General features: G+C 34.9%; 1 protein-coding gene across 2 annotated transcripts in view; it reads right to left on the bottom strand.

Annotated features, from left to right (window-relative positions):
• Positions 1-2,530: 2,530 nt before the first annotated feature.
• Positions 2,531-22,568, bottom strand: part of dnah9 (dynein, axonemal, heavy chain 9) — a 149,234-nt gene continuing 129,196 nt past the window's right edge. For both annotated transcript variants that reach the window (XM_088599618.1, XM_088599619.1), the window contains 4 exons: positions 19,889-20,059; positions 16,451-16,633; positions 9,413-9,802; positions 2,531-2,998 (listed from right to left, as the gene is read on the bottom strand). In XM_088599618.1, coding sequence (XP_088455744.1) covers positions 2,771-2,998; positions 9,413-9,802; positions 16,451-16,633; positions 19,889-20,059 — 972 coding nt within the window. In that variant the 3' untranslated portion in view covers positions 2,531-2,770. The remainder of the gene's footprint in view (positions 2,999-9,412; positions 9,803-16,450; positions 16,634-19,888; positions 20,060-22,568) is intronic.

Raw genomic sequence — 22,568 nt, 5'->3', positions numbered from 1 at the left:
CTTCAAGTACGAAACAAAGTGTTTGGATTTCCACAAAACTTTATATAAGGTTCCACATCAAAGATTAATTCTCAGAAGCCATTTTAACATCTGCGGTAATGTATGATCAATAATTGGTTAAAAGAAGAAGGAAACAGTGCATAAATTTATAGGTACAGCAGCTATACTGCTAACTGACTGGGGAGATGTAAACTGTGGTGTACCACATGGATTCATTTCAGGCTCATTGCACTTTTTCTCTATGAATGATTTAGATTCTGATATTCAGTAGTTAGGAAAGTAGTCAAATTTACAGGTGATACAAGAACAGACAGTTCTGGAAATGAGAAACATCATGAAGGAAATTTCTAAAAGACCTGGACAAAACTATGGATTTTAGACACAGCACTCCAGGGTTCCCAGCAAAGTGGTTGAAACCCAGTTTAAGGCTGTCACTTGCAACATTTCTTACATTCTTATTCCATACTTACTGTAACTTCTGTGTCTAACACTTCTAGAATTGTTGCACAGTAATATATACAGAATTTCAAAATCACTGATATCCATGTACTGTATATCCTTAATATAATTTTATATAATTTTGCATGTTACAGATTACAACATCAAAGTAAGATACAATCACTTTTATTTCTTTCAGCTAATTGCTAACTCAGTGCATGTTCTCCGTTCTCCTTTACTTTAGGAAGACAGCAGTCTATGCATTATAATATTAATTTCCCTGGAGCTGAAAGTGCCTGATATGTTGATTACACTGACTGAACCTTTTAATTCTAGTCCTTCAGTCTGTCCTCGATCCGGTTTTGCTTACAAAGCACTAATGTGATCATTGTGTGCACGGTATAAAAAATGTTAATTGATGTATCTAACCCCTTCAAAACAAGGAATTTAAATAGAAACTGCATATATTGTTGAATAAAATTACTTAAAATCTGCCAGTCATCTCTTAACTGATGCTTCACACGGGAGGCTTCTTCTATTGAGACTTAAGATCAAAAAGGTAAATATTCATCAGCATCTGGTGGAAGTATTTGTGGAATTATCCACTAGTGTGACTGGTAAGAATGTTTTCCACAAACAATTAAGTCTGCTTTTTCAGTAAGGCGAATAAAGGCTTAAAATCCTGGGGAAAACTTAGTGAGCATACTCCTTAAGCCTTAAAACAACATTGTGACAAATATGAGTTTGCTCTGTGCAATAGTATTAAGATTACAGAATAACTTTTAGAACTATTAAGGAAGAAATACTACAAAAATCTTTCTGTACTTCAATGTTTATTTTCTAATATCATCAGAGGAATGAAAACATTTGGAGGATTGTGTGATGACATAAATAAAGATAAAAGTTCAATGTAAAATTATTGTGAAAAGATGCAGCTAAAGCAAAGGATGTTAAACTATCATTGTGGTAAGAAACCATCACTTTATTTCCAACCTCAGTACTCAATTATTTAAAATATAAAATGGCAAGTATAGCTGAAAAAATTCAATATAAAATTATTCCTCAAGCTGACCTCCACTTATTAAAGCTATCAAAGATTTTTCAGGGTTGCTTCTTGAATAAAACAAGTTAAACAATTCAAGTTAACTGATCTCAATATCATCCAAATCATACTGTATATAGACCTTGTACATATTATAACATGAACAACAGATTACAATTATTTTGTATACAGTATAACCCTGATTGATTTATCTCTTTGTATGAGGTTTTATATATATATATTGTTTGGTAAAGTGTGTTTTCTGTGACAAATGCTATCAAGCTACCAACTCAAGTCAAATGTGCGGGATTTCCTTTGGATTCTCAAAGAAGGTGAAGATTTAAGTATATCTTCTTAAGTAGACTGGATAACTGTACTCACTGACTCCCCCTCCTTACCTGAGTGGGAAGGAAGTACAACCACCAAAACACAAAACAAAGAAAAAATAGAAATGTGTCAGAAATGAACATTGGAAAATATCTGGCTTGAAAATAAAATGTTTTTTTTCCCTTTTTGAAATCATTGGTGCTGTTGATGCTATTGTGAAAAAAAAAGATGAAGAAAGGGCATAGCTGGTAGATGTAATGCTATGTTTTTTAACCAATACTTTTCTGGACTACAACTTTAAATTCTAGAAATATGAATGAAGATTTCCAAGGCCAAAATGAATAAAACAGCAGGTATAAACAGATATATACAACAATTAATGTGTAGCTTCTGTGCATTACAGATGTTAGTTTTAAACTCTTTTACAAGGATAATGGTGCAGAAGAAAGCTTCAGTGACTTACTGTAGTTTAGCTATAGCTACAGGACTTGATTTTCTGCCAAAGTACTATGAAATGAAACAAAAGAGCAATGAAGTGTAAACAACAAAAGGTTAGCCATCTTATTACAGGAATATAAGCTTGCAAAGTGAACAAAGTAGAAATATGCACTTAAAGATATCTGATGCATTCAATAACCATCCCAGCATACCATCCTGATACAAAGAAATAGGAAATATTCATTCAACCAGAACAAACAGAAAAGAAATGTGCAAAGAATTAGATATTGTAAATGTAAACTATTGTTTATTAGAAAAGAATTAGAAACAATATAAAGTGGGCATAACTGAAACATTAGATTCCTATTTTGTAGCACTGTACAGAAACTATTTCTTTAACATTGTTCCTACTGAACTGAGAAAGACAAAAAATATATGTTCTTACAACAGGCCCCACAATTACATCTGCAATGAAACGTTTTGTATTGACAATATCCCACTATAATACTATTTCCAGTTGTTTCTTTAGATCTGGAGAAGGAGGGCAACACCAGCCAAAGCCCATTTCGACGGATTTTCTTTGGTCTTCAGATTGAAGGTCCAAACATATGTGGGTCCTCTTTGCCTCGTTTTGTACACTGGACATGGATATACATTGCGAGTCTCCTGTTTATCTACAGGTATTGCTTTGATAAATATAACTGGTATCGATGGAGTCAGCTCCTTCAGTCTGGCATCAGTAATTATTCCAGCCTAAATAAAAAAAAACAAGCATAAGATGGCTTTTGTATATTAATTCTGAATTCTCATTGTGGAAAAAAACAAAATCAAAATGATCACCTGGTATTCAAATTACAGACATCATTAACATGTTAGAATGGCTACCACTGACAATGATATAGAGTAAATCTGTAATGATACAATAAACTCATGAATGTTTCTGATGACTAGCATTTGGAAATTGGTCAAAAACACAATTAGATGAAGGGAAGTTTAAGATGAAGCTGAAGGAGATATTAAATAAGAGCAAAGGTATGCATCTCAGACAAATGTTAAAAAGGCAACTTCTAGCAAAAAAGCATCAAGATTTTCTAGCCAGAGATTTGCAATCCAAATTTGACTGCAAACAATTTTGCAGCCTTCACTGTTTGGACAGAGAATTCCATGCATACATATCACTGCTGAATTACTCAGGAAATCCTAAATAGTAACCTTTAAATGCCCAAAAATGTATTCAGTGACATTTCTGCAAAACCTTCCTTCATGAATAAAATGATCCTTTTCCATCCTCATGTTTTCCTATTGTGTGACCAAGAATCAGGAGGAATGCAAAAGATTCAACAGAATTGAAAGAAGCATTTAGAAAAAGATATCAGCCTTCATCAGTGATACTATTCTTACACCTGCATACTGTATGACCTGTATCTTCAATGACAACTTACAGATGCTTCTCTTCTAAACTAACTGAGAGTTGGCCATCATGTCTCGTGTATAAGTATTGTAGCTTGTAAAACAGGTTAATTGGACAAATGCAGCTTTGCATTTCAGGGCCCATGAATTGCTATGGTTCTTGTTTCTAGATTGATGTGTGCTGTGGCACTAAGTATTACATACTGTACATTACAGACTGCCTTGAAATGGACGAATGAAGATGCAATCCTCCCATGTCTGCAGATCTGCAGTATGATGATCAAAAATGTTGTAGCAAACACAATACATGACCATGCATCAGCAGATTTTATGGTATTCACAATTGCTAAATTGACAGAATTATGAAGTCGTTTGACACCCCAGCTCAGCTACGAAATGGTTATATGTTGTTCAAGCTGGCTTCAAAGGTTTTCTATTTTGCATTTCAGGTAGCCATGAGACATGAGTTGTATGCTAGATACTGGTATGCATCCTTCCAAGATTATTGTTGAAAATTTAAGACAGCTGGATGACTGAATATTCTAAATGTAAATATAGATATTGCTGATACTGTCCAGCATTACTATGGTTACTCCAATAAGCAGTGTTGATAATATTTTACTGTAGCTACACATAAAAAGTATACACTTTAATTAAGTTACATCAATTGACATATTAGAAATGTGGAACATTATTTTAAAGTACTGTATAGGAATCTCCACCAAAATAGGGGGAACAATGAAAATAAGATGTCAGGTTTTAATTTAAAAGAAATAGGCAAGCTCATGTAAAAAAGGGCCCAACTCACCACTAGATGTTTCAGTCATATTTAAAGAACAGCAAGTACCACATGCATTTTGAGGTACATGATTCTGTTAATGTTTTACTATCTTTGCTTCAAAAAAAAATTGACACTTGAGAACTCCTTACTGCTATACGTTGCATGTAAAAATCTCATTCGTTAATGCAGTGTCATGAAATGAGACTCAAACAACTAACAATGTAATCTTTACAATTTAATCTATCCAGGAAGGATCAATATTATCTCATTAGGCTTACAAAAATAATTTATGACCACTGATTACATTAAGTCTATGTTTATTAAATCCTTGTTTAAAGTACTTTTAATTCAATAGAAATTTACCAAGGAGATACAGTAACAGTTTATAAGAAACATGTATCTCTAAGATTACCTCACAGACAACCACATGTGCCTGTAGGCTCATTACACAGTAGATCACATGCAGAAGTGAAAAATTAGGGCTACATGGAGGTGCAGTGGTGAGCGCTGCTGCCTCGCAGTGGGGGGATCCTGGGTTCACATTTTGGGGTGCTATCTGCATGAATGTTGCATGTTCTTCCTGTGCGTGACTGTGTCCCAGTGCACCCTGCAAAGGACTGGCATCCCATCCAGGGTGAATCCTGCTTTGCACCCAATTCTTCCCAGAATAGGCCCTGGGGCACAATGACTCTGAATCAGATAAGCAAATATTCAAAGTGATGTGAAGATATTGATGTGAAGTGAAAAATATACTTGAATTATGAGAGGAATTGATGATGGACAGATTTAACAAGCCCAAAGTGTAAATTTATCCAGGACATATATACAGTGCCATGGGATGTTTAATAACCAAATAGTCAGGACTTTGGCAAGACCTTGGCATAAATCTTATCTAAAAAAAACTGCATCTCCTTCAGAACAGTGTCCCCCTGGTCAGCATATTAGGACTCTGCTTAGAACTTCTGGTCCACGGGAAAAGCTGCCACCTTATAGTAGCAGCCCAATTTTCATTAGAGGCCTCCCATCCAAGTGCTTATTAGACCAGACTTGCAAAGGTACACAGCAAAATAATGGAGTTATGAAAACTAGTTGAATTTAAGTACACTCTACATAAAAAATAATGAATGTAGGGCTTTTATATTTATTTATACTATAGCATCAAAAGAATTAAAGGGTTTAATTAAATGAAGTATCTGTTACATGTCATTCATCAGAATCTAATGAAAAAAAAATCTGGTTTGTACCTTATGTTTGCATTGTTAAGAAAAAGAAAACCATCAGCCAGCATCAGCATACAGTACAGAAAAGCTTGTTTGCTTAACTGAATGTTACTCTGAAAGAATATTACCACCTTAAGGCGGTAATCATCAGCTTCAATTACATAAATTGAAAAACCCAAATGACTTCCGAGCTGAAAGGCATCATCTTGCAATCAAGTAATTATGACAGTTTCAAATTATAACTCATGCTCAAGATCAGATTTAAATACATCTAACTTTGCAAACTTTACTCTAGGTAAAGCAGTTATTTACATATACTGAAAAATTACAGCTTCAAACAGTTAACGGACTTTTATTCATATTTTTCTGTACATCCTGTCTGGAAATCACTGCTTTTTTTAAACCAAGACCTGGTGTTTTTTTAGAAGCACCCTTTGACCAGATTCTATTAACGGTGAATCTCTGAGTGTAGTCAGCAGTACAATGTTTCACAAACAAGAAAACACATTTATTTTTAATACCAAGTCCAGTGACTTCACTTTTTTCTCTTTAGTAAATATCACATTAAGGGTAAGGTCTAAAGCTATAGAATTTTAGCTTTTGTTTTCTAACAAATATATCACTCAAAATGTCTATACGGAAACAGTTTCTTGATCCAAACTGTTTTTCTTAACACTGTAAATTCCAGCCTCCAACACAAAAAGGTGATTCTGCTTTTACAACAGACCAAAATTTATCTTCTATTTCTCTCTGTGCTTTTGTGTTATAGATGTTAACGGCAGGTATTTATTTACCTGAAGCAATTTTGAAAAAGTGGGTCATCTGGCACCTTCATTAGTGAATTTAGATCACTCATAGCCCTTCGGGAGCCTGTTATGTTAGTGAAAAGCTTTTCCAACTTTCCTAAATTCAACCTTCAGTTTCTTCTGATGTCTAATTGCTCAATACTCTTTGAAAATTATGCAGGTGACAAGAAAAAAAAAGCACACAAATCTGTGTCACCAGTGTGAAGTGAGACATGTTAAGGGAATTCTAAATTAGGTTTGCAGTTTTATTAAGATCTATGTACAGTATGCTTACCTAAGAGCAATGCAGCAATCTTTTTTATTTTCCAAAATGAATTAGTCTACGCTTTCATTTGTTACATGTGATTTAGACTGCTTGGTACGTAACCAAGCAGGTAGTCTTGATAGGTAATAGACCTTATGGTGGTTTCTATAATTATCTGATGAGTTCTCAATGGAGTTCAGGAAGGTACTTTCATGCCTGTGAAGGCTTTCAAGTGTGACTGTGGTAATGCCCTTTGTATTCATACACATGAGTAACACCAGTGCTATAGTCTAGGGCTCAGCGGTGCCCGGCATGCTTGCCAGAGCTGGCACATTAAGACAGTTTACATGATTCACCATAACCTTTTCAGAGTTTCTCAAACTGCTCATTTGTATCAGAATAAAAGGAAACTGAAAGGATTAAATACAGGAGACGCAAAAAAGGAAAATGTCAGTTTTAAATTGTCAGTTTTCTTCTTAATCTTTGCAACAGTAAAAATAAAAGCAAATCTTAAGGGTTCATAAACCAACAACAAAATGTTAGCCAGACTGAACCTGCAGTACCAAATGAATTTAGAATGACAAAAGCTTCACAATAGTTCCTTGGGGGCTAGATCTTAGTCAAAGACCTAGAATGGAATGACAGATAACTATTGTGACTTTCTCTTTGTTCTAGATCTTAGCCATTAGCCGAGAAAGGAATCACAGAAATCTAATGTTGCTTTATAATGTACGTAGTTCTTTTAGGGAACATGTCAGTCAGCCAATAGACTGATCTATTGGGTTGTTCAGTACTCTTTGAAACAAAATTATGTACAGTAGGTAATGAGAAACAAATCCCAGAAATCTGTGCACAGGAATCTGGTCTATTGACTAATAGTTGGTTATCCATTAGACCAGAAAGGTATGATAAAGACCTTTGCTAAAAAAATATTTTGCATACACTATAGTTGAAACAGTAGTGTGGGGGAAAGTAGCCACATACCTGGTAAGTAAATAAGCAATACTTGTGTATTCTTCCAAAACTCTAATTTAACTTAATCAACAACTGCAAATTATTGAGCTCAGAAAAAATAAATGTACAATCATCAAAGACTCCTCTGACAGAAAACAGTGATAAATAGCAATCAATATGCAATACAATGTCATCTGTGTGCTTTTCTGAGAACATAAATTGCTCTACTAACCTTGTGAATGACAGAGCAATACATGAATGATGAAGAGGGAAATTCTTTTCTTAGGCTACAGACAGCCAAAAAGTTTTGCACATCAAATACTCTAAATACCCCTGCATTACATAAATAATAAATGTTATGTCTATTGCATTTTAAATGAAAATGGCTGGAAAAATAATTAAGCTGAATAGATGTGATCCCTGTGCCTCCTTGCATTACTTGATTGGGAACAACAAATCATTGGAGACACCCTTTCCCAATCAATTCCATGTCCTGCGTGCTTGTATTCCCGACAGAATAAAGAAATCTTAGACCTAACTGATACAGGGCAAATAGATCTTTTTCATGTGTTTTTAAAAAGACTGCTGTGATGTCTGAGGTCTGATATTTCCTCAAATTCTCAGGATTAAATCAGCATTTGATTTACTCCCAATTATTTTATATTATTATTTTTAATAATAAATCATTTAGTGAGCAGAAGGAACTGGACTGTATGCTTCCCTTCCTCAACTTGCCAACTGACATTGCCATTGTCTTCTCCGTTTGGGATTATTGTGCACAAAGAACACAATATCTTGCCGAATATTATGATTTATTGTAAATGCATTTATTATATCCCACCGATTCAGATTTACATGTTCTAACCCATTTTCTTTTCAAAGCAATGCTGAGATATTCCAGATGGATCTGTGCTTAAATTCACCTTTACAGTTGGGTAGGCACAATTTTTTCCAGAAGATGTGAAGGCAACCCTTCATTTTATTTCTTTGTGTACCTTATAGAAAAATGAAAGGCGGAAGTATCATTTATTTATTTTCCACTTCACGTGCTTTTACAGAATCACAAAAGGCTCTCAGTATTTTAGTGGACAAAAGTGCCTTTTAAGATTGTTTATATACAGATTGTATATGTGATTTTCCCCTACAGTTTCAAAACAATGAGTCATGCCATGACTAAATCAAAATACACAAACACAACACATTTCCACCACCTAATTTTTAATTGTAAATGACTGATTAATCTAAGTGTGATATTATGCGAGCTTGCGAGGCCTGTAGAAAACATTGGAACTGGCACTTGCAACTTACAGTACATTTATAATCACATCCTGAATATAAAATTACCAGCTCACTAAAAGGTCTGTTTACTTCCCTGTCAGACACTTGTTTGCAAATCATTTGGGGATTTTTGCACCGTCAAAACTTAAATACTCAACCTAATATTACTTCACGTAAAGTACAGTATATTTTGACTGTTGGATGTTTTTTTTTTGAATAGGTTTGTGATGTTTGTCTGGTGTTGTTTCTTTTTCACAAATGTGTTCAGACAACAGCTTTTAGAACAACAATCAGATACAGTAGCACATTGATGCTAATCTACCGTATAAGAAAAGCTCAGACATCAAACCTCATAAATACTTGCTTGAAATCAGGCTAGAACCTAGACCTAGAACCCAACTAGACAACTAAATGAGAACATCAATGAAAAGAAATATGCTTGCAAGTTTGATTTCACAATTGTTAGAACCATACCTGAGTGTCCCAGCGTGCCCCTTCCATGAACAGACCATGGACGTAGGCCCCCTCTCTGGGTGGGCTGCTGAAATCCTCTCGGTTTTTCTTGGTGACGTCACACTGAAGGCACATTTTGTCAAGGGGCCACTCATTCTTTCTAGCCATAGACTGCATGATGGCTGTAAGGAAGGACTGAGGATTAAAAAATCCTGCCAGCCACACGACTGACGGCAGGGCAAAGTCTGAGGTCCATGTTTCCAGCTCTTTTATCCGGTTGAGCAGGTCAACAAACCAACCAGCTAGCCCAGCCATAGATGGATAAGCACGTTTAGTCCAAGACTCAGGCACTTGGTCTAGGAAAATGGCATTCTGTAGGTTTTCCATGTCACTTGTCATTGTAAGTTCTCCCTAAAAGACAAAACAAGTTTAAAAGATTCTTCTTTTGGTAGTTATTGGTATACACTAATATATAACACTTACTGAATGACCTATTTGCAAGATGATTCAGTGCTGCTAGGAACAGCTTTGTCATGGGGAATAGATCCTGAGAAAGCAGTGTGCAATTTTTATGTGACATTTCAAAACAAACTGTTAACAAAGTCTCCAGAAAAATGCATATATCCGCATATATATATAAAGATACAGTAGGTAAAAACAGAGACAGATTTTTCATGTCAGTAAATGTTGTGTAACAAAATGAGAATCAAACAACCAGATAAAATTATTGAAATATCACCAAAATCACCATGGGAACCCTGAGTTAATTTTAAGTAAATGTCATCATAACAGTGTAAAATATTTCTTTATAAAAGCATTTTATTACACGATAATTTTAGTTTCTTATTACAGATTTTAGTATGGATCAAAATAAGCATTTAGAGACCTTTTTTATTAGCATTTCTTTGACTTAAGCGGTTCCCTTTGCTTTGATAGATTATTTGTAATTTCACAGTCTAGGAAAACAAAAACAAATGCTTTCTTTCCTTTTACTTGCAGTACATATGTTGTTCAGTTGTAACAGCTTTTGGCTCTCTTAGACTTTTTTTTCCTATAAAAAATGATTGCACTTTTTTTCAATAGCATTTTCAAGGTATTCACTCTACCCTGAATTTAATAAAAATAAGTGTAGCAGCCATTGCTCATTCTGATGTTTTTTTTTTTATGTAGCCCCCTTTCTTGTATATGCCCTTGGCTAATGCACACTCATTCATCACAGCGACCTCATTAACAGCTTACAGATGCAAACAGTAGCACAAGTGTGCTGGGAAAATGACACACACACACACATTCCTGGGTCTATACTTGTGAGAATTACAAAGAGTGTGCAGTTCTTTGGGATTAGAAATCCAAGATAAAAGTTACCAGGTAGAAAAACAGCAAAATCTGTACATGAATGGTTAAAGTTCAGAGGTTTACCAAGAAGAAAATGCCAATATTAATCAAATTCAGGAATGTGTACTATAGGAGACTCAAATTCAGTTCCTTGAGGACCTAGTGTCTTCTTTCTGTTTTTTCCCCAATCTGAATTAACTTCATTTTCTTACTCAGGAATATACAAGCTTTTTCTTCATGTTCTTTACAATCAATTACTCACAAACTTTTAATTAATTAAAGGTAAAGTTATCTATAAATCTTATAAATCACCCCCTAGCCCAGGTAATTACAATTACACAATAAATTAGATGGTTATATAAATTTACTAGATTTAAATAATTATAAACGCTACATAACTAAAAGCTCAGATGATAAAAAAGCTGAAGAAACTAGGACCTCCATGAAATGAGTGTGAAACGCCTGTTATATTAAAAACTGACAACATAAAATAGAAATTTTTACAGTTTTAACTATAAATATTCCATCCTAAAAAGCACATCATGCATTTGATAATGCTGCTTCTATTAGTTTCTTAATTATGCTACTGTAAATCTTGCAAAACCTTGTTTTCTTCTGAATTGGAAGTTGAGAGTAATTTTTGCATATCTATAAGTACAAGCTGTATTTTCTGGGGTCTAATCTAGAAGCCACAGACCAAAGGAATGATCTGCAGTTCGTAATTTTGTTTGCCCAATTCTTTTCTGCAGTTGAAGGTACTGAAAGAAATACAACAAAACAGTTCTAGAAAGCACAATTACACAAGATTGCTTTATGCTAAAGCCAACACTTCCATCTTATATTTTAATAACATTTTAACAGGTTTTCTGCCACACCAGCTGCACATACTGTAGAAATTGCTTTTCGCAGGCTTATTGGAGGTATTCAGCTTAGTCACACTGACATTTTTTGTGATGATGCATGTTTTTAATCAACACTGCATGCTTAAAATTTTTCAAAGTCTTTCCAATGTTTCACTACAGCAATGTTGCTCAAAGTGACCTTTTTGATCCATTTCATTGCAGTACTATGCTATTCCAAACTACTAAATTGCTACAGTGTTCCACAAATTATTAATTACATAATTGTGGAGATACTTGCAGCAATATTCTGCATTGGTACAGATTGAAAGGACCTAAGGTAGGTTAACCCTGTACTAGAATTCACTGAAATTCATTTCATATTGCATTGTGGTGTATATATAAAGTGATCTGAACATCTAATTGCTAGATATCTTCATTTTTCCATTTCCCTTGGCAAAACATTAAACTTACCTTGAAATCCACATCTGAAACATATCAATACGGATAAATTTAAATCTCTAGTGTTCTGTGTTAACATAGAATGACTAGTCACAATATGATAAATGTGGTGGCACTGATTCATTTGTTCAGTGACAGACCCAATCTCCACTGCCCCCAAAAATAAACTGTGTATGCCAAATATGGCAAATATAAACATTTTTTATACTGTAACCAAACATTTTTCACATGAAGGGGGTTATTCATAAAACCTACCATCTGTTTTGCCTTGGCAGTAACTCTTATTGTCTCTTTGTGCTTTTTTCCCCAGTTCATAAATAGGATTTACTGACATGGTAGTTGTCTATGGTAGTTGATTATCATGATGGAAAACAATACTTTCAAAACACCCCTTTTCCCTCATTTGCATATACTGAAAGTGATTTTTAAAAATGAGAATAGTAAATAGCTTTTACCAGCCTGGAAAATCCTGCATACTCATACAGGTATGGCAGTATCACTACAGTCTAGACAATGGGAAGAGTTTAATTTTGTTTTAGTCCATTTTCTTATGATTAATATTGGTTGTTTGACATGATGATTTTATGAGTGTTAAGGTATGTATGTGTTGTTGTGTCAGCTAAACAGTGCAGCAATGTCTGGATTTTTTTGTGGTAACAGAAATCAGCTTGACTGAGAAAATTAAAGCTGTCAGGAGACAGAAGATTTATATAAGCTCTCATTATCATTTTTTTAACCCATACCTTTAAAGTATAAAATGTTAATTTCTGTTTCCAATCATGACACTTGACAAATGCTTCATGTAAAAAAAAAAGAAAATAACTTCAAGTATAGAGAAATAGAGAAACAAACAACTAAACCTTGCAGAACTGTGCATGCCCTGTGCTGCATTTGAGTTGATTCACAAATAACCATAAAATCAAAGAAAGAAAGTTTCCCATTCACAGTCATGTTATAAGTAACCAATGCTGAACACAAACAAGTACCTGTCAGGCTTCAAATTGGAATGTCCCAGCAAACTACTACAAACTACTTCTGATAAATGTATTTCTGTAATGTCATAATGGCAATAAAATCGAGGCACTGATCATGCATTGATACGGCAGATTCAGATCATACTCATGTAACAATGCTGGCACAGCATCACACAATTCCATAATTGGATTCCTTCAGCAAAAGCTAGAACTATGAATAGCAAATGAAGAAGCCATTGGCAGACGATCAGCATCAAGTTATATGGACATACTGTAGTATTTTCACCCTAATTACCTTAAATTAGAGCTGGGCGATAATTTGATAACGATAATTATCGCGATATAATTTTCCTCGATATAATTTTAACAAAAGTTCGATAAATGTTTTAAATACATTTATGCTTGGCGCATGATATGCGCATGCGCATAAAATACTGCCCAAGTGCGCGTGCGTGTTGCAGACCGGGCAGCTAACGGATTTGTTTAATGTTTCTGCTGTTTGGCAAGTGATTGTTGTGTTCTTAAAATAAAAAGTTGTTTAATTTACCAGTTAACTGTCTGGTTTCTTCAACTTTCACTCAGGAGAAAAAATCTGCCTTTAAACTTGAAAGAAATAATGATTTGACATTTATCGTGATAATTATCGATATCGACTGATATGGAAATTTTTATCGTGATAATGTTTTTGGTCATATCGCCCAGCCCTACCTTAAATATGTCCAAATTTTCAGAAATGACACTGAGAAGTATTACTCCAGTGGTGCAGAATACATTTCTATCAGGCTTCGTAATTGGTCACGTAACACCTCCTTCATAGATTAATCCATATTTACTTATAGCAAAGTGATGAAGGGGAGTATACAGTACATAACAATGATGTAATAAAATCTGTGTGTTGAAGGATACATTTGGTGGTGGAAGTCAGAGCATCAAACTGAAAGAACACAACTTTTGATCACTGGTGGCAATCTAACAGTATACAGGAACAGTGACAACCCAGTCTTTGTTTTCTTCTTGCAAGTTCAAGTCTGCCCCCACATTACGCATTGTCTGACAGTTTTTGCAGCAGCAACAGATTCCACTCCTTCCATGGCCAAAACATTTGTCAGATTTCACTCCTATCGAGCACTTCTAGGATGAGATGTACTGTAGTGTCATTTCTGGAATCACATTCCAGTGGACACACTATGTGTTTTGCATTTACCGTTGTCACTCCTTGTGTAATAATATGTAGATCAAAACCTAAAACCGAAAGAAGTGAATGTGTAAGCAAGCTATAAAAAATGTTTTAGGAGAGCTTAATCTATGGTAAAATTAGTTATTTTGTTGTACTTTATTTTACATAGTCTCATTTTAATAGCAGTAGAATATTTGATATTAACAGTGATACAAAAGATTAGATATGCAAAAAATGAAATGCCATATTTAAGCATTTTAATAGGTTAATACGCCACTGCGTGTTTAACTTGCTAACAGCTTTAGGCAGGTTTGCATGTTTTTACAAATTAGCTTGCATTGAACATTTTTCAGCTCTTCCCCACAAGATGTACTAATGGATTATCTATTAGGACTCAAGGATTTTTCTCTCCTTATTTTGCTGAGTGACCATAAAGTTTAATTTGCTTTTTGTCCCAAAAGCCAAGCTGCCTGACATACAAGGGACACATTAAATAAATCAATATCGTTTATTTTTAGAAGACTTATCACAGATACCAAGATCAATCCATCCCTGCATGATATGGTGTTAATGACTTTTTTTTAAATTAAACTTATTGAAATTTTCAATAAGAATTTAGCAATAAAATTAGCTTTCCTGCCCTAGAAAAACGCCTACATTTCCCCTATTTTCCCCAGTGAATAACAGAATCATAATCTATGAATTTATTTAAAAATACCCAATTATTCTGATACACAGTGATAAATAGTTTAAGGTGCCACTGTGGGTGAAATGACATTGAAACACTAATTGCAAACACAGTAGTTTTAAAACCAGTGTCCCCGTCACTATACTGGGACATTAGGACCCACATAGACCACATGATGAGTGCCCCCTACTGGCTCCACTAACACCTCTTCCAGCAGCAGCCTTAGTTTTTCCCAGGAGGTCTCCCATCCAGGTACTGACCAGGCTCACACCTGCTTAGCTTCAGTGGGTTGCCAGTTGTGAGTTGCAGGGTGACAGGGCTGCTGTAGTAGTACTGTATCTTATATTACTTTATGTAAATGTATGTATTGTTTAGAATGCATACATTTACATAATGTTGGCACTGGCATTTAAGAATAAAAGAACTAGAAGAAAGGGTTGCTGTGTAGAGGAAAGAGAAAGTCTAGTCTCCATTTAAGCTAAAGCAAGGCTCCCGTTCTATTGCACATACGCTGTCACTTCACAGCTTCAAACTGCTGTTTCTGGCATATGGTACTGTACCTTCGAGAGTATGAGATATGAGGCACAAATGAGCATCAAACACACTGCATCAAAAGACCTGTCCCTTGACCTGGGAGATTTACATAGATTTAAAAACAATAGTAGTTCATTTTACATTGTTTCTCACTTTACTTTAGAATAGATGTTATTGTGCTGACCTCTCATATCATCTACTCTCTCTGCTCTGTTGCATCACTGAGCTTTAAAGAGCCTTCAATTCCTTTTTACATAGCAAAAATGATCAAGGAAACAGACTCACTGCCTCGGCCTTGTATACTGCTCATGAAAGTAATATGTCTTTGATTGGATGCATTGTTTCATTTGATGAGCTGCTTTTTGTCTTCCGAAAGACATCTGCACTAAAACACTTCTGACAGCTGCTATACAGTGCAGTTTCAGGTACAAAAGCCACACACTGTTAAATGTATAATAAAGCTGAATCATATTCAAAAGCATGACAACTTGGAAAAAAATGAATATATATATATACATACTGTAGCTGCCACTGCAAAATCAAAAGGGTGCCTGATTCAGAATTCTTATAATTAAAATAATTATTTGTTGTAACAGCTTGTAACATAAAGCCTTTCACTAGAAAATATATCTAGGAGACAGTAGAAACAATTGTTAATAGGTTAAATTATTCAACCATTTCTCTACACAAACAATGTTACCTTGTCACTACATTTTCCAAAAAGTCCAATCAGTCTTTAAGAGACTTCATCCTTGACAAAACCACAGAAAATACACATTTTCCTCCATTCCAAAACTTGCCTCCAACACTCAAGAAATTAAATATCAGAATATTTTGGGGGAAAATGGCATAGTATGTGTATAATGAAATGGACCTTGTCTGTAATATTATGATGCATTACAATGATGTTAAAATACATAATCATTAGAAATGTTTAATCAAATCACTTAATATAATAATAAAATGAAAATAAAAAACCTAAGCCCTCAAACATCAGCACAACACCAGTGGAGCTGTGACACTTTAGACCATGACAAAATCTTTCCTTACCTTCAACCCCAGGTTTAGTTCTTTGAGGGAGCGCTTGATCTCTTGGGTAAGGATATTCATGCGTTCACACTCCTGGAAGGCCACAACTATGTAGGGTGTCCTATCTTCTGCCTTTGCCATCAGCTCTTGAATGTTAAACACATCAGGCAATTTCTCCAGGATTTCATCCAAAATGGTCTTCACCTGGTAGGAAAGGATACAGGAGTAACTGGGATCAAAGATAAAGCATTGTAAGTTTAGATCCTGACAGTTTTCTGAAAAATGAACCCTAGTTCTGCCTACCGCAATTTCCTTTGCTGACGGTGATTCAGTGCTCATTCACTTGGTCGACAATCGTGCATGGAAACAGTATTAATGCTGCTGCCATGCAAAGCCTGTTTCAACTACAAACACCTCTGACTATGAATGCTAAATGCAACCTGCTGAGTGAGGTCTGAACAGGGCCCATGACTGGAAATAATTTAGTCTTCCTGTTGGTTAATAAAAACAGAGCAAAGTTACTCTTAGAAATAGAGAACAAAATGTTTAATATCAAAGCCCTCTGGTCTTAAATGGAATGTGCTGTATCTTCTCCTGCAATTTTGTGAGACAACATGATAGTTAAGAGTGGGGTGGAGTAGAGAGATATAAAGGTGCCATGTAATGATAGATCTTTTTTATTAAGATACAAAGCAAAGCTGTCATCTGCAGAGTCTCAGCTTTAACAGCTAGACAGTGGCTTATGATGAAGAAAAAGTTTGAATTTCTTGTGACAGTGATGGCTCTGAAGAGGAATGACTCTTTATAGAGACTGACAGGGACATGAATGAATGAAATAAGAATATAATGCTCAACAAAGGCCTTCTAGAGACACTTTCATCAGGTACCACAGCAAATGAACTATCAAGTGAGAGGATAAGAGCATTTATAGCAACACGCACTATCATTGACTCGGAGGGAGCAATTATTAGATGCATATACAGTACTTTATTTGACACTATATGCACCCTGATTTATCAGATTTATTTATTTACTTTTGGCTAACAAACCTTATTCTGTCCAGTTTTATTAATTCATAGTAGCCCTTAATGTCCAAGACAAATCAGTTTCAAATAGCTGAATACTAAACGATATGCTTTAAAAGTCAAATCTTTGTTTAATCTACTTTTGAAAGTATTTTTAAATTTTCTTTTTAAAAGCAGTGCAGCTTGTAGCACCTTATACTGTAATGTTCCCTGGTGATTCATCAGCAGAAAAGCATTTTGACAGAGAAACACATTTTCTTTTAGGATTTATACCATTTTTTTAAAAATGGGATGCTTCATGGCAATAATGTGTGCAATGAAATATTTAAGTAATACTTTTAGATAGACAGAATTTCTACAGTATAGTGTTTTGCAAAAAATACTACTTTCCAGTTAAAATACATAAAATATATTACTTACATTTTATGCTATAAAATGTAAGTTAACAAGAGGCACTATTCTTCACCTGCTTCTGTCTTGTCCCATAATACTGACATTAATATAATACCATTGAGATATCAAATAGCTGCAAAGCAAAACATGCATTCTTGCAAAAATGTCTAACAGAAAATAATTATATTTTTACACAATGCAGAAATTCTTCCCTCGTGTTTAAATACGGAATTGCTATGAACACTGGCATATTCACATTGGGGCTAAAGACCCACTGCTAAAAGGGCTTGACTGGCATATCAATGTCTATGACTTAGAAAACGCATGAAGAAATTAATATTTTCTGTAACTGCCTGTTGTCTGCGGAAACAAAAAAAAAGAAACCAAACATCAGTTTGCTTCTCTTCATTCGCTGAGCTATTCGACTCAAGAACAGAAAAAATAAAGAGGAAGCCCTCAACCCTGCAGGTTGATTTTCTCCATGGCAATATGGCTTTTGTAAAAAACTTCCATTATTGCTTGGAATGATGCAAACCCTCTTTATTTCCCCTATCCTTTACAACTGCAACATATACACTAACCCTATGTCTGTCTAAAAGATCCACAGTGAAAAGTAACTATGCAGAATGTTAAAAACAATATTAGCTGTAATTTATAATAAAAGAAAAGCAGGGAGGATCATCAGTATATTTGATATTGAGAAGTGACATCAAAAAAGAGAAACAATGTTATTAAATGGCAGCTCAGTCTTTTCATTATAAATGTCTATGCAATTGTTTCTCATCTCATCTATTTACATTATGTATTTACTATGATAAATCTTATACAATCAGACCAAAAACCAGAAATGGTTTCATTGCACTACTGTGATGCTACAACTCAGTGGAAATGGCCCTGCAAAGAAACACTCTTGAATCATTGCAATGTGAAGTCACCTGACTTGAGTATTCACAGTCCATCCATCTATCATCACTAGACTCCAGCAGTGCTACCAAAGGACAAGATGTGACTGTCATTGATCCAGACCACCTGAGGGATCACTTCTGCACAGCAAGAACTATGGCTGCTAACACGGTTTGACGATTACAGTAATCTGATGAATCAGAGTAGGTGGCAGCAGAGGTTGTTTCAGTAACGGTAGTACAGTGGGGTGGGACGCTATTTTTACTAGTAATGTATTGTTCTCTGTGGTGATCTCGCAGGATTACACTGACAAATTTTGAAACTTTATCTTAGCAACACCAACATGAAGATAATCCTTGCACAGTATCTATCAGCATAATAATGTTCAACCCAAAAGAAAAGGACTGCTCAAGACTCACTGCTTTCTTTCTTAGTCAAACATAGCCCACTGTGTCACCACATCTTAATATAATTCAGCACATACAGGATAAAACGAGTAAATGCATACATCATTGTCAACTAATGCCAAGTATCGCCAGTGATCTAGGAGTTACTTTAATGCAATGTCTCTGACCATCTATATCCTGCTGTTTGATGCTTTCCATTTGGGTTAAAGGTTTACCAAGGGGTATGAAACTTGAATGCACAGTGTGACCCACATCACACATGACCTTCAGACCTTCTTGTCAATGTCATTTTTATAAATAATGAAATTATTTCACAGCCGAAATGAGAATAGGCACCACTTCATCTGTTTGTTTCATAAATATGGAGTGGCAATTCTGAAGTGTATTAATATATTTATTAATTGTGATTTCTTTAACAATGATAAGCTTATTTAATTGGTTAATTTACATTAATCTGAAGTTGTCTGAATTTTCATTTATTAAAGGAGGTTTTCAGTTAGCTCATAAATTTAATCTCCTTATAATTAACTAACAATTCATGCTGAAAAACAGTTTTAAATTTTCTTCTTGGTTTCCAGTTTATACACATAATAAAGGAGGGAATAAAACTAAAGAATAATGATGGGAAACCAAATTATTGGAGCTGATAAATAGTGTTTGTGATTTTGCAGATCAGATGACAGATCTATGGTTGCAGAAGTGCTGGAAATGATGTGAGCAAATTTGATTACCTTCTCTTCTCTGGTTACTCCCCCTCCCTCACCGCTGCTGCTGTCATGAGGCTGCATCTCCAGCACAGTTCGGAAGAGCTTCTCAGAGGTCTGAGTGAGGAATCCAATCTCAGCATTGGGATGCAGTCCATACAAGTATGGGGATTCAGCAGGAAGAACGTCATCAATGTACTATGGGGAAGACAAGAGACATTTGTTTGCTAATCCAAAGTTCAAGTAAAAATACAAACGCAGACAGTTCATCATTGAGTGAGTTAGGTCATCTGTGGTAAGTTTCATTAAGTAAGGCCCCATTTTGATTACCAAGAAGGAAGGGGAAAGATAATACAGAAAGGCATATTACTAGAGATGAAGGGAATGGCTTGTATAGTTAGTAAGATTTTAACCCAAAATCCTCTCCAATGCAAACTAATTGTGCTCATATAAGATTCCACTCTTTGCACAGACCGGAAGGTGACATTTTCTGTGCAATCATGAGCCACACATGGTGTATAATCTTTAAGAGGCTACAGTTTTTGAGTATATAGCAAACAATGATTTTACTTTATTGAATTGTTCAATTAAATAATATATGCACATTTAGTAATAATACCAGTGATACTACACTATTAAGAATCTCCAGAATTGTTTGCTCTCAGGATTATAGTGAGATGGGGTTTTTAAGTGCATGATACTAACACTTTTTGCATCATCCTAACAAACACTTCAGGAGGAAATGTTAAAAAGCTTGAAAACCTTTGCCAGCCACTATCGCTTATGGTAGGGCTTAAACTCTGCGCAAAGTCTGATTCAAAAACCACACTTCAGCACTAATGTCATGTCCTAACTCTGAGTTTGATAATTGGGCATGGCTGCCCTAGTGTTAATGCTTTTCCCTGTGTTCAAATTCAGGGCCCTTGAGTGATGTTTCCCCTTCATTTTGACTTGAGTACAAAGCAGCTGAACATTCTGAGATCAGCAGCAAAGTATCTTAATAATTAATAATAGAATTACTTTGAACAGATAAGCAAACTGGAAAGGTGATGCCAGTGAAGCACATTTCAGATTAATATTCATAAAACCAAAAAAAGACTGGCTACTTGTGTTTTAGATATCTAGAAACAGCAACTGATTGAACATTTAAACTTTGTAGAAAATACCAATTGTATTTTTAAGAAGGCTTGTCAGTGTATATTTTTGATCAGTGTATGAACCCTCTCTAAAAATGTAATCACTGGCAGGAACATGGCAAATCCCTAAAATGTATTCATTGCTCTTGACAAATAACCAACAGTATCAAGGTAGTAATGCCAAAACTGAGTGCTATTCTTGTGAATTATTCAATTAGTCTGTGGATTAAGAGGACAAATGTGTGTTATATACATTAGTCAAGACCTGCATTTTATGATAACACAAAACTGGAAAACGTATACAGTAAGAATTGAAATTTAAAGCTTTTTCTCACTGCTATAATGTAATTGCCTCACTTTTGTTACATACAATTGTCCTTACCCTAAATGTGAAATTAATGGTAACAGAAGAGGTGGATTGGGGCTGTGTTTGGATTATTTAAGTAGAGCAGACACTGAGCTTCTTCTGCTTTCCATTACACCTTTTAAATAAGCTTGCTTCAGACCTGCGCTAAGCTGCTCTGGTACTTTCAAGCACTGCTATAAAAAAGTAATATTAATCAGTATTAATCAACAATATTAGCTTTATTTAACTTAGTCCATATAATTCAAATTAATATAATTGTATTATATTTCATATAACATTATTTATTATATTGAATTTCTTTTTTTTTAAACTAAAAAATGTAAGATACACCAATTCATTTATCATCAGAAATCTGCTTTAATGGTAATGGTAACAAAAAACAAGAGACTGCCTCAAAGCTAAGGGCTCAAGCAGGACCACACACTGGACAGTACACTATTACACAGGGTACACCCACAGTGAGTGTCTAGAGCCATCCCCTAGAGCTGTGAGACAACAATACTAAACACAACTTCACCACGTTTTTTGTGCACAACCTGCAGCAACACTGTTGCATCTTGTGCACTAATTATGGTATCACAATATGAATCATTAAGTCCTATAATGACACATCTTGGTTTTAGGTAATGGTTCAACCAGACAGTACAACAAAACCAATGTTATGTGTGGATTAATGGCTTCCCTAAATTATCATCTCTTTTATTTTCATTTTGCATGAAGACTGAAAAACAACTATCGTGATTACTATTCCTTACATACTGTATGACTCTAGCTGATTATGCTTCTTCAGATATGGACAGGGAGTAAACAAAAAAATACTTCTATGCACAGGTAGGGGAAAAAAGAACTAAAATACATGCTGGGTTTAGAGCACAGCAATTTTGAAGGCAATTTTCAGATCTAGTCTGAATCAACAGTGCAGATTTGACAGTGTAGACAGTAGAAAGATCGATTTTTATTTTCAGACAAGCTATATAACTGCAGGTGCTCTTAACTGCCTCACATTGGCCAGAAAAATAAATGGCTTGCACAACAGTGGAAGTTATGTCTTTAAGGGCAAAAGCTGAATGAGCATTGCCTGGATGAATCATTACAAAAAGTCCCTTGTTTGCTAAATACACAGTAAAATTTGGACAGTTTCCTATGTCTGACAGCTATATACTATAAATAATCACTTCTCCAAATTTGTGCTTTAAAACGAAAC

This window comes from Lepisosteus platostomus, chromosome 11 (genome assembly GCF_059453375.1).
Source record: "Lepisosteus platostomus isolate fLepPlt1 chromosome 11, fLepPlt1.hap1, whole genome shotgun sequence".
In the NCBI taxonomy this organism is placed as follows: Eukaryota; Metazoa; Chordata; class Actinopteri; order Semionotiformes; family Lepisosteidae; genus Lepisosteus; species Lepisosteus platostomus.
Note: the sequence above shows the minus strand (reverse complement) of the source record. Positions and strands in the feature narration are given on the sequence as shown.